The sequence below is a fragment of the Callorhinus ursinus genome, unplaced genomic scaffold (assembly GCF_003265705.2).
Source record: "Callorhinus ursinus isolate GAN/ISIS: 27379988/994484 unplaced genomic scaffold, GSC_fseal_2.0 scaffold19, whole genome shotgun sequence".
Taxonomy (NCBI): Eukaryota; Metazoa; Chordata; class Mammalia; order Carnivora; family Otariidae; genus Callorhinus; species Callorhinus ursinus.
Genome location: NW_027397081.1, coordinates 20,463,000 through 20,475,679, shown reverse-complemented (window position 1 = coordinate 20,475,679; position 12,680 = coordinate 20,463,000). Strand labels below are relative to the sequence as shown.

Genomic DNA, 12,680 nt, shown 5'->3' with positions numbered 1-12,680 from the left:
CCCTGTGCCTTCTCTTTTTAGGGCAGGCCTGTCCTCAGGAGTTTCCTCCTCTTCAGAGTGCCCTCCCTTTGCAGGGAAGACTATGCTGGTTTGTAAAGTTAATCTGGGGAAGTAGGGAGGGACTTAGAGAGTCCTTTTACGGTTACAGCTCTAAGGTGTTTAGTTTATCTTTTTAAAATATAGCTCTTGTGAGACAAATGGCCTGCAGACTTCCCCTACCCTTTTCTGCAAAGATGTTACTCTCTGAAAGAACAATAATCTCTGGAATTTGGCCTGTTTGTACTTTTTTTTTTTTGGAGGGGGGGTTTACTACACCAACAAAAAGAGCCTGGGAGGGAAAAGACAAGTATAAATACACACTGAGTATTGCGTGGAAGCAAGAAGGAAGGGCTGTTTTTACCCCACTGGAAAGATGGTGGAGGGGCTAATGACCAGTCACAGGATGTGAGAACTGTTCTCCAGCCTGGAATGCTCTCCTCCCCCTCCCTTCCCTGGGGTGCTCCAACTGGCTAGCAGTGATGGTGCGTCCTATCAACTTCATCAGTATTTAGGCTGATCTTTATCTTGTTTTGTGTGGCTCCTGTTTTCTTTCGCAGTTAGTTCACCACTCAGCGTGTGGAAGGGAGGACGATTAATTAATTATCAGTAGCCACATGTATCAGTCAGAGTTCTCCAGAGAAACAGAATCAATAGGATTTATCTATCTACAGATTTGTTTTAAGGAATCGGCTCACGTGATTGTGGGAACAAAGAAGTCCGCAATTTGTAGGGCAGGCTGGCATGCTGGAATTCAGGTAAGAGTTGACGTTGTAGTTTTGAATCTCAAATTCTTGGGTCGGACCAGCAGGCTGGAAACTCAGGCAGGATTCTATGTCTGGAGGCAAAATTCCTTCTCCAGGAAATTTCTTTGCTTTTAAGGCTTTCAACCAATTGGATGAGAACAACCCACATTATGGAGATAACCTGCTTAGAGTCAGATGATCATAAATGTTAATCACATTTACAAAATACATCCATGGCAACTTCTAGACTAGTGTTTGATCAAACAACTGGATACTATAGTTTAGACAAGCTGACATATAAAATCAGCTCTCATAGTCCATCCATTGTCAACTTGGCATCCAAACGTATCTCCTTGAACCGTACTTAATCTCCGTATAAAGACAATAACAAAGCCGTACTTCCTAACATGATACAGCCAAACTGACACATAAGACCAAGAATCACACCACTCTTAGCCAAAGCTCTCTTATTTTACTCTTCAGTATACTCACTGATTTAGCCGTATCACCCACCTTTCCCTCAATATACTTGTATTTTCTGTACCTCCATGTCTTTTTTTTTATGTGGCTTTCCCTACCTGGAAATACTCCCATCGTCTGCTAGTCACCTTCTACTTATCACTTAGGACTCTGAGCAAAGAGTTCTTAGCACACTGTAAAACTTAATCATGTATTTCCATAGTAATGATGTTAAGAAATAGGACGTGGTTTCTGAGTGAAGATTGAGTATAAAATAAATAAAGGTCTGACCAATCATCTGTCATAAAAATAAAGACACACCACATATCATACACTATAATAATTTAAAACATAAAGTCATAAAAGATATTGTATAAAATAGGAAATGAGCTACTCCTAACAGTGTGTGTACGTGCATGTACGTGTGTGTGTGTGCGTGTGTATGTCACATAAAAGACTGCTACTATAAACAGGGCTCATTTAAAATATAAATGCTAACTATGCCCCATGTTAGCCTGTAAACAATAATGATGTCATTAGCCTTATTTGAGTTTGAAAATAATTTGGGGGATGTATTAAGTTATTTTGAGATGGTTCCCAGTAAATCTTGAGCAGGTACATAGATAGATATCTAGGTTGCAAGCAAACGTGGTTAGAGTTGTTTTGCTGACATTAGAGGATGAGTTTATCTTTTTAAAATATAGCTCTTGTGAGACAAATGGCCTACAGACTTCCCCTACCCACTTCCTCAAAGATGTTACTCTCTGAAAGAATAATAATCTCTGGAATCTGGCCTATTTGTACTTTTTTGGGGGGCGGGGTGTACTACACCAATAAAAAGAACCTGGAAGGGAAAAAAACCCAAGTATAAGTACATACTGAGTATTGTGTGGAAGCAAGAGGGGAGGGCTGTTTTCGCCCCACTAGCAAGATGGTGGAAGGGCTACTGACCAGTCACAGGATGTGCGAGCTCTTCTCCAGCCTGGAATGCTCTCTGCCTCCCTCCCTTCCCTTGGGAGCTCCAATTGTTTAGCTCCCGTTACAGCCCATGATGGTTCTTAGCTGCAAGAAGCAATCTGACTCTGGTTAACTTCAGCAGGGAAGAAATTTATTGGAAAGATATGGGGCAATTCACAAAACTGTACAGAACCTAGGGAGCCAAGTTTAGGAAATACTTAGGAACCATGGGAAGCCTGGTGGCTAGAATCACAGTTATGGCCTCAAGTAAGGAATGTGCTGCTTTAAGTCACACTGGACATTGGCCATTATCACTGGTCCCATTACAAATGTAGCACCGCTGGTTGCGAGAGATTATCATCTCTGTCTTTCCATTATGGACTCAAAATTCTCCTTGCTTCTTTGTACCACCTGCTCTGGAAGCAAATCCTACATGGGGGAATCTGATTGGCTGAGGTCTCTCTGTACCTTTTAGAGATCTGGGGAGCATTGTCTGGCCTTATTAGCTACCAAATGGGGAGAATTCAATAGTCAAACCAGGGCAGGTTTCCAGACAGAGAAGGGGGTTCTGGTGCTGGGAAGCCCAGTATCGACTACAACCTATCCTTCAGTTCTCTGAATTTCACTTTCTCAGGGAAGCTATCCTTGACCTTGGAAATTCAGTTCAATTCCCCCATTTAATGCTTTCATCCAACCCTGTACCTTCCCTTGGAGCATTACCACACTTCTAATTCAATCTAGTAACATCTAGGGCCTCTTTACGATAAATGTCTGGTGTGAGGTTTTGCAGCTCATAGAGGAGGTGTGAATTCTAGGTCCACACACATGCAGGTGCAGGTGTGGTTAGGGTTCTCAGGGGAGAGGGTTTTCCTTTTTTCCCTGCTTCCTCCAGAGCCAAGGCTGAGACCAGCCTGGGTCCTTGACCTCTGTCTGTGTGGGGGCAGTTTTTTTCTGGTTCGTTCTCTCAAGTCTCACTTTCTTTGAGCATGGGTTTGTGAGTGTGGTGGGAGGTGACATGGCCTCGGCTCCCACTCAGCATCATGCCAGGGCCACCAGCTTCATCTCTTGCCCCTCATGTGTGCAAATCCAGGTTCTTGGCCCAAGGACACCCGCTGGTCAACCCTGACTCCAGCTTCATGTCCACTGTCACAGTCCTGCTTTCTTACATTTTTTTTTCCCCTCACAGCAATTTCCCTTACTTTCCCACAAACCATACCATATAATAAAAGATCGCTTTAATATTGCTTATCCACTATTTTTATGTGTCTCTAGTGATAGGTTTTATTTTCCTGCTTATAATAGCCAGAATTATTTATAATTTCAATAAATATTTTTCAATTTAATGAATGGATGCTTTATTTATTTTTATTTTTTATTTAAATTCAGTTAGCCAGCATATAGTACATCATTAGTTTCAGATGTATCGTTCAATAATTTATCAGTTGCGTTTAACACCCAGTGCTCATCATGTCACGTGCCCTCCTGAATGGGTGCTTTAATAGTTATTTTAATAAACAGAAATATTTATTTCTCTTTCATGTGCCTCTTGGTCACTGCTGTGTACTTGCCGAATCTTCTATAAAAAAGCCATTTTTCCTAAAATAAACTCAGAACATTCAAATTCGGAACCGGGATGGACTCTCAGGGTGGGGAGAGGTGATTGCGCCAAGTGACTCAGACCCTGTCCTGGAGATTTCCCTGTCCCTCCTCTCTGCTGTCCACCCACCAGCATGCCAGGCCTCAGAGGGCCACTGCTTCTCCTCAACACCGGACAAATGAGCACAACCTTGTTGCCCTGTGGTGCCTCTTGAGACAAGGCCAGAAGGTTCCAACATGACTGTCCTAGAGGCTAGGGGATGGCAGAAGGGAAATAAGCAGGTAGCATGTGAACAGAATACATCTTATGAGATATTGTCTAATCACTAGCAGCTTCGGGAGTCCCACAGAGGTGTCCACACGCCAGCTCCTGTGTCAGAGGCCACCCTTTACCCTCACTGTGCAGGATCACCTTTGACCTGTCTACTTCTCAAAGTCCAAACTGGGGAAGGGATGCCAGCTTCTCTCTCTTTTTCCACCTAGGCCCCTCTTCTTACAATGTTGGTTTCCTGGATGAGAATCCACTTATCTTGTAGGTGACTGGCACTGGCAACACCTTTTCTCTATAGGAATAGAATCCAGTGGGGCACCTTTTGTTCTGGCAGTAAATGAAGGCATCAGAATTTGCACTCAGCTCAGCCCGACAACAAAGCCCATGCAGTTTGTGCTGTCTGATGCCGCTACAAGGTTTGCATTTCTCTGAGCATCTAGGTGATAATTATCACTTTGAGCCCATGTGGCTTTATACACGAATTTCCAATCTTAACATAAATAAGGACGTGGTGTCTTAAAAACGAGCGCGATCTTTTGAGATATACTGTTGCGATGTGCACTTGTATGTCTGTGCTGCTTCTTACTAACCCCTGAGCTTGAACTAATTATTTCACTTTTGTTAACCTCAGTTTACTTTAGCTGTAAAATGGAAACACTACCAATATCTTATGTACCGAATTGTGACATCCTGATACTCTTTCCATTGCTGGGTTTTTAGAATGCTGGCAGCCAGTCTCGCGGACTCATTCCTTGCCCATCCCAACCCAACCTTAAATAAGGAGGTTGAAGAACTTCCTGGTGAAATGGACAAGCCGAAAAGGTTATGCATACTGATAAAGTGGCTCACATGGACACTTTTTAACTAAAGCGGTGCTTCTGAAAGTGCAATCCCCAAGTTAGCAGCATCAGCATCACCTGGGAACTTTTTAGAAATACAGGTTCTCAATCCTGGCCCCAGAGCTAGTAAATCAGAAACTCTGGGGTACAGCCCTGCATGCTGTCTTCCTAAGCCTCCTAGGTTATTCTGATGCAGGCTAAAGTTTGAAACCCACTCCTCTGTCAGTCAAGGACATATTTCATTTTATTTTTCCTTTAAAAAATTTTTTTATTAACATATAATGTATTATTTGCTTCAGGGGTACAGGTCTGTGATTCATCAGTCTCACACAATTCACAGTGTTTACCATAGCACATACCCTCCCCAATGTCCATCACCCAGCCACCCCATCCCTCCCACCCCCCCACCACTCCAGCAACCCTCGGTTTGTTTCCTGAGATTAAGAGTCTCTTATGGTTTGTCTCCTTCTCTGGTTTCATCTTATTTCATTTTTCCCTCCCTTCCCCTATGATTCCTTTGTCTTGTTTCTCAAATTCCTCATATCAATGAGATCACATGATACTAGTCAAGGACATATTTCAATTACACTGGGGTCTCAGGCCATGAAACAATCATAGTGCCCACTCTCCCTCAGCCACATGAAATTCAAAATATAATTTTAACATTTGAAATGAAGCAAAAATTACCTCTATTCTGAAATTAGTTTCTGGCTTTTTTTTTGACTGGGAGATTGTAGAGATATTTTCTAAAATCTTTCTGGTGTCCTGATTTACTGGTGTCTAAGCACTTGCTTCATCTGCTTCCTTCATTGCTTTCAGTCCAGCCCCAAGTAATGAAACTTGGTCAACGTATGCTTCACACTTGGAGTTGCCTTACTCTAAATTCCGTGCAAAGACAGGAAATGAGGTGGTGGAGACTCCCACTGCATTATGTAGTGGCAGCAACATACTGGAGGGGAACTCCTGGGCCAGCAGCATGAGTGGCAGGAGGAAGCCCAAGGCTATGACCGTGATTCCCCGTTGGCCACCAGGGCTTCAGAGTGCAAGTGCCCTGCTGCTGTGTGTACAAGCCCCAAGATACTGCTGAGCCCTGGGGTAGGGATGGGCAAGGGTGGGGAGGCAGAGACAGCAGGAGGGACCCCAGGACAGGCAGGGTGAGGACAGAACAGCTTCAGCAGGTGGCTCTGAGCAGGTGTCTGCGCTAGGAGCAGGAGATGCTTCTCTAACTGTTCAGGCCTTGGGTAATTAGAGGGAGGCTTGGCCTTGAGAGAGTCTTTGCTGGAAGAGGATCCGACTTCAGCTGGGCCTGGTGCCAGACTGCTTACCCTGAGCTGCCCCTGAGCTGGTGGAGCTCCACTGCTTTGTGCTAAACCCTCACAAAGGAATTTTCAGTGTGGTGATAGGGAAAGGGAGGCTATGGGCCAGCGACCCTCCATAATTGGTGTGGGGTCTGAGCAGAGTTTGCTTAAATGTGTTGAAGGTTCTGAATGAGAATGGAACCCCAAGACTCTGCTTGGGATTATTACAACTGCATTTTCTTCTTTTTCCTAATGAAGGTTTTAACTCTGGACTGTGGTTCCTATTCCAAAACTGCTGTGCATTTTTTTTTTTTGATGTAGTGTTCCATGATTCATTATTTGCATATAACACCCAGTGCTCCATGCAGAACCTGCCCTTGTTAATACCCATCACCAGGCTAACCCATCCCCCCACCCCCCTCCCCTCTAGAACCCTCAGTTTGTTTTTCAGAGTCCATCGTCTCTCATGGTTCGTCTCCCTCTCTGATTTCCTCCCCTTCATTTTTCCCTTCCTGCTATCTTCTTCTTTTTTGTTGTTTTTTTAACATATAATGTATTATTTGTTTCAGAGGTACAGGTCTGTGATTCAACAGTCTTGCACAATTCACAGCATTCACCATAGCACGTACCCTCCCCAATGTCCATTACCCAGCCACCCCATCCCTCCCACCCCCCACCACTCCAGCAACCCTCAGTTTGTTTCCTGAGATTAAGCATTTGATGCTAAAGACTATCCTTTCCACACCCTTGCCCTGGACTTTTCCCAAGCTGTTTCAACTACATGAGAGCCTTCTGTAAAGCTCTGGAATGCATAGCAGGATACAGAAGCACAAAAAGCATGAACTTTGATAGCTGCAGTCAAAAGACCAGGGACCATAGTTATCAGTTTTTTGCTGTGTAACTTTTGAGGATCTGAATACACAAACGCATAATGGCCAGACCTTGTGTAAAAATAGAATTCTTCCCCACAACCTCTGCAGCAACCAGCCTGTGAAGCCAAACCACAGCCTCTGCAATAATTAGCCCAGAGTCGTCAGGATTCAGTTGTTGACTGCCAGCTTTGCTGATTTCTGCCTTCTGTTCCAACTCCGGACCAGAGAAAGCCAAGTATGTTCCCCCAACCAATCCCAGAGGGAGCCCCGGCTCTAGTTAGCCTGCCTCCAGCTTCCCCATGCCAACATCCTCCAATTAGAGCACCACTGAAGCCTTTCCCCTTTTTCTCACTCCCTGGCCTACTTATGAGTTTCTCTACCAAAGGCCAGCAATAGTGGCTGGCTCCCTGTTATGGCAAGCTCTGAATAAATAGCCTTTGCTTGTTCTCATTTGGTGGTCTTTGTTTTTTCCACACTTCGGATAACTCACTTAGCCCTATTTTTCTTATTTTTTTAAGCTTTATTTATTTATTTATTTGAAAGAGAGAGAGCACATGTGCGTGTGAGTTGGGGGAGGGGCAGAAGGAGAGGGAGAGAAGCAGACTTCCCACTGAGAACAGAGTCCAATGCGGCTCGATCCCACTACCTCATGACCCCGAGATCATGACCTGAGCCAAAATCAAGAGTTGGAGCCCCAACCGACTGAGCCACCCGGGCGCCCCCTATTTTTCTTATTTGTAAACATTATATAAGGTGATCTCACAAGATGGTAAGTATTGATTGCTGTTGAGCGTTAAGATGCCATTTAAAAGAAAAACACTTTATTGAGGTGTGATTGACATACAAAATGCTGTACGCATTGAATGCATACAACTTGATGAGCTTGTAGAGAAGTATACATCCGTGAAAACCATCACCACACTCAATGCCATGAACATATGCATCGCCTCCAAAGGTTTCCTTCTGTCTCCTATTTAAAAAATTTTTGGGGGGACAAGAACATAAGATTTACAATCTTAGCAAATTTTTAAATATACAATACCATATTGTTAACTGCAGGCAAAAAAAAAAGAAAGAGACCCTTTGAAGTTTAGGCTGAGTGTACTTCTCAGAGGACACATGAGAGAGGATGTTCCTTGTGTACACACTCTATCTCTGATGGTATGAAAAATGAGAAAAGAGCTTATGTACTCACATAGCTTTCCTCTCTTTTTAAGAAAACTCTATGCCACACCCATAACAAGTAGAAAAAACCCCTGAGAAAGCTGAAATCAAAGTTATCTAAAACTTAATATGCTTTCTCATAAAGAATAGTCTTCTGCAAATAAATTTGAATTCACTCTAAAAAAAAAAGATGCTTTGTAAAGTGTAATATGAAGGACAAACATCTCAACTGTAGGACTAGCCAGTCAGGGAGAGAAGCAGCTATGGGCAGACACATGGGCAAAGGTCACCTGGCCTCCATAACAGCCTTCTTAGACTTGGTGAGAGGTGTTCTGTCCTCGGCCCTTCTCTGGCTGTGCCCCTCCCCACAGGATGAACAGAGCTGAGGGGACATGCTCAGCCAGAACCTCTGTACTTCATTTTGGACTTGCTTTCAATGTTGGGATACCAGAATTCCCTGCTCACATACCCTTGGCCTGCTTATAACGCTCTTCCTAAGGTCCATCCCCTACAAGTAGGTCACACAGCTGGTTGTTCACCCCGAGACCAAAGGGATGACCAGGGGATGGCTGCGTACAGGGGGATATGGATGGAGTTTGGATGCGAGGATATCCGTAAATGTGTCTGCGTGAGGCCCCTTGTGGAGGGGGCCAGACTTGGTGGTGGAACATGGAGGGAGCATGCTGGGGCTGTGGGCAGGGGGCTGAAGACCAGGCACAGTCTTCCTTTAATATCACATTCTGGTGCAGAACTCTTAGCATTCTGAGATTTCTAAATTTGAACCTGGCATTTTAGCTTGTTATGAAGGTATATTTGTCAAGGTAGGAAGAAGAAAATATTTAACATTTTGTTAGCTTGATTTTTAACTTCCAGATATTTAGAGAAGCTTTCTCCAGGCCTCACAGATATTGAGGGTGGGCCTGCCTGTCTCCCCATTCAGCAGGTCAGTGGCCAGCTCTGAGCCAGGGCTCTTGGGGCGTGTTGATTGGTATGCCTCTGGGGGGGCGGGTGAGTCTAGAAAAAGGAACTTTTATTTCTGTTTCTCTTTTCCCCACTCCCTACTTCCATGCGTCTTATCTCTCTGGGTAACCATTCTAACCTACTTAATGTATATTTTATGTTATTTTTTTCTCTCTAAATGTGTTTTTTTTTTTTTCTGGTTTGTGTGCATGTAATTTTATATACACAAGCAATGTGTTGTAGATCTCGCACAGCCCTCGAGCTCTAGGCTCTATTGCCCGTAGCTAATCCTCTGCTTCTAACTGCTGCCAAGTCTCTGCCGCACCCTGTCCTTTTATGTACCCAGTGGTGGGTGTAAAGAGAGAGCTCATTGTTTTAATTTGCACTGCTCTGATTAGTAATTAGTTTAAGCATCTCTTTCACATGCTTGGTGGCACTTCAGGTTTTGTCATGTAAAGAAAGTGTTTGTTGTATATACCTTGCCCATTTTTTCTGTTGATGTTTTTCTTCTTGTTGGTTTGCCCGTGTTTCTAATATAGGCTAGTTAGATATCGTTCCATTCTATTTCTATTAACTCCATCCCCTGTGTCCTTTGCTGAACAAATGTCCTAATTTTTGATATAATGAAATTCACCAATTTATTTGGCTTTATGGTTTCTCACCTTCAGCGAACAAGTATTTTCCTATGTTTTTTTTCTAACCAGCGGGCCTCTATAGTGGTAGTGATCTGATCTCAGGAGAAAGGTCAGGAAAAAATGGGTAGCCACTTGTGAATGGCTCTTTCAATACCCATTCTACTCTCCTTCTGGTCAGGTTAAAAACTAAAAATTACATACCCAGATGCTCTGGTAGCTGGAGCGCTGGGATGTGAATTAATTGTCCTTGGAAAGGTGGTAGGAGGGGGTTCCCATACTTCATTTTGTCTCAGAATCACCTGAGGGTTTATTAAAGCACAAGATTGTGGCTAATTTTATAGGCCTGGAGCCTACAGAGGGCCTGAAAATTTGCATTTCTGACAGGTGTCCAGGTGATGCGCATCCTAGGTTCTGCTCTTCGTGAGTGTGAGAGGCAATTTTCATGGGGGCAGCAGGGACAGGGGCAGTAGGACCCCTAGGTCATGTCTACTGTGAAGTCACCCTGGGGGCCACCTCCCTCCTCCAGTCATTCAAAAAATCTGTAAGCAACTAGTTTCCTGTATTAGATTCCTTTCTGCTTGAGAAGACTAGTTATTTCTGTTTCCCATAATAAACCACAGCCTGATACAAAAGCATACCAAAAGCAGCTATAAATGACAAGAGGATGTCCATAAATCCTTTGCCCTATATGTCAGGCCGCTGAGTCTAAAACCCTTTTATCCTTGATAGCATTATAAGCAAGGGGAGCAGGGGGGAATTTGTCCCATGGCCACTGGATTTACTGAGAGGCTGACAGTAGATCTATCAATTATTTAAGCAGGACAAAAGGTTTTGCAGCAAGAGGTTTTACACCCTGTGTAATCTAGGGTGACCCATCATCCTGCTTTGTCTGGGACTGAGAGATTTCCCGAGATGGAGGGCTTTCAGTGCTAATGATGGGAAAGGGCCCATCAAACAGGGCCAAGTTGGTCACTCTGGTGTAATCTTTCCTTAGTCATCTTGAAGAAGTTGTCTACAAAGGGAAAGAGGCTAAGGCAGGTGATAAAAGGTGGGGATCTGACGAATTGGTTTTTTGGAGGTATCTAAAACTGGAAAAGTATAATTAGGTCAAGCTTAAGAGGCTGTTCAAAAGGAGTGTCGGCCTACAGGTGAAGGGATAGTGTGTGAGAGCTGACTGTGGGCTCTGAGTTCGATTTGGATCCCAGTGTTGTTTGTTTGCCAGCTATGTGACCTTAGCAAGTTACTGAACCAAGTTTGCGTATCTGTGAGATGGGGATAACAACAGTACCTACGTGTTGTGAGGCATCATTGAAATAATGCATATAAAGCATTTAGGGGAGTTGCATGGCTCAGAGTAAGCATCTCAAAATATGTGACTGGCTCTTACAATTTTTATTGTTACTACGAAATTACATAAAGGGATCATGTAGAGGTTCTTGGGCAAGAACGAGTAGAGAGGAGTGAAGACAGAAGAGGTCTGGATGAACAAGAATCTGTGTCTCACTTCTTGGTGGCTTTCACACTCACCTCTCCTTGCCTGTGTACTCCCTGGCACAAAAAAAAAAAAAAAAAGAATTGGGTTGAGTAATATTTTCTATAGGGAAGGCAATAAAACAATGGATGACTTTCAAACTCAGTGCTGAAAGTTTAAAATTTATGTTAAATTACAGTTAAGGTAGTAAATGTTTACCAAAGGGTTCAGGACAGAGAAACTGGATCTCAAGTGAAAGAAAACATGAACTTGAAATAATTTGATTTCAAACAGAAATGAGAGTCCAGAGAGGGAGGGAAGGAAGAGAGAAGAAGGGGAGGCAACCATGTAGTCAAGCGCCTATTTCCCATCACACTTGGATAAGCATTCAGGGGGCTTCCCTCTGGTATTAAAGCAACTTAATTTTAAAATTGAGAACGAATAACATTTACCTCAAAACGCTTTTCTCCTCAGTGTTTTCTGCATGGCAGCCTTTACCTCCTTATTCCTCAAGCTGTAGGTCAGGGGGTTCAGCACGGGGATCACTGTGGTATAGAACACGGAGGCCACGTTCTCCTGGGCCAGGGAACTGGCTGTGGACGGTTTTAAGTACATGAATGCAGTAGATCCATAGAACATCCCCACAGCTGCAAGGTGGGAGCTACAGGTGCTGAAGGCTTTGGACCTGCCCTCTGTGGAGCTGATGCGGAGGATGCTGGAGAGGATGAAGACGTAGGAAACAAGGACTGTTAAACTGGTGACTATGATGTTGAATCCAGCCAAAAAGAAGACTGTCATCTCAATATCATAGGTGCTAGAGCAGGAAAGTTTCATGAGGAGGATGTCACAGAAGTAATGACTGATGAAGAGTTCACAATGGGACAGTTTTAACATGAGGCCAGTCTCTATTGTTGAGCCAATGAGCCCCATGGCATAGACCACAGCCACCAGCAGGGAGCAGACTTGATGACACATGATGACATTGTAGAGCAAAGGGCTGCAGATGGCGACATAGTGGTCATAGGCCATCACTGTCAGCATGTAACACTCGGCAATGACAAACACAAGAAGAGCTGTGACATGCACCCTACGTAGGAGACGGTGTTCTTCTCTGACACGAAGTTCACCAACATTTTCCGGGTAATGACAGAGGAGTAGCAGAGATCCACAAGTGACAGATTGCTGAGGAAGTAGCACATGGGGGTGTGAAGCTGAGGATTCAGACAAATCAGTGTGAGCATGCCCAGGTTCCCTATCATGGTGACCAAGTAGATCTCAAGGAAGAGGAAGAAAAGGGGGAGCTGGAGCTCTGGCTGATTTGTCAATCCCCTGAGAATGAACTCGGTCACTGTAGAGTGATTTTCTGCAGCCATTCT

At 44.0% G+C, this 12,680-nt stretch overlaps 1 protein-coding gene across 1 annotated transcript; it reads right to left on the bottom strand.

The window, feature by feature from the left end:
* Window positions 1–11,757: 11,757 nt before the first annotated feature.
* OR8A1 (olfactory receptor family 8 subfamily A member 1) lies at window positions 11,758–12,680 on the bottom strand. The gene is given in 2 exon segments (XM_025893992.2): window positions 11,758–12,368; window positions 12,371–12,680. Coding segments are annotated over 2 exon segments (918 nt in total). The 5' UTR covers window positions 12,678–12,680.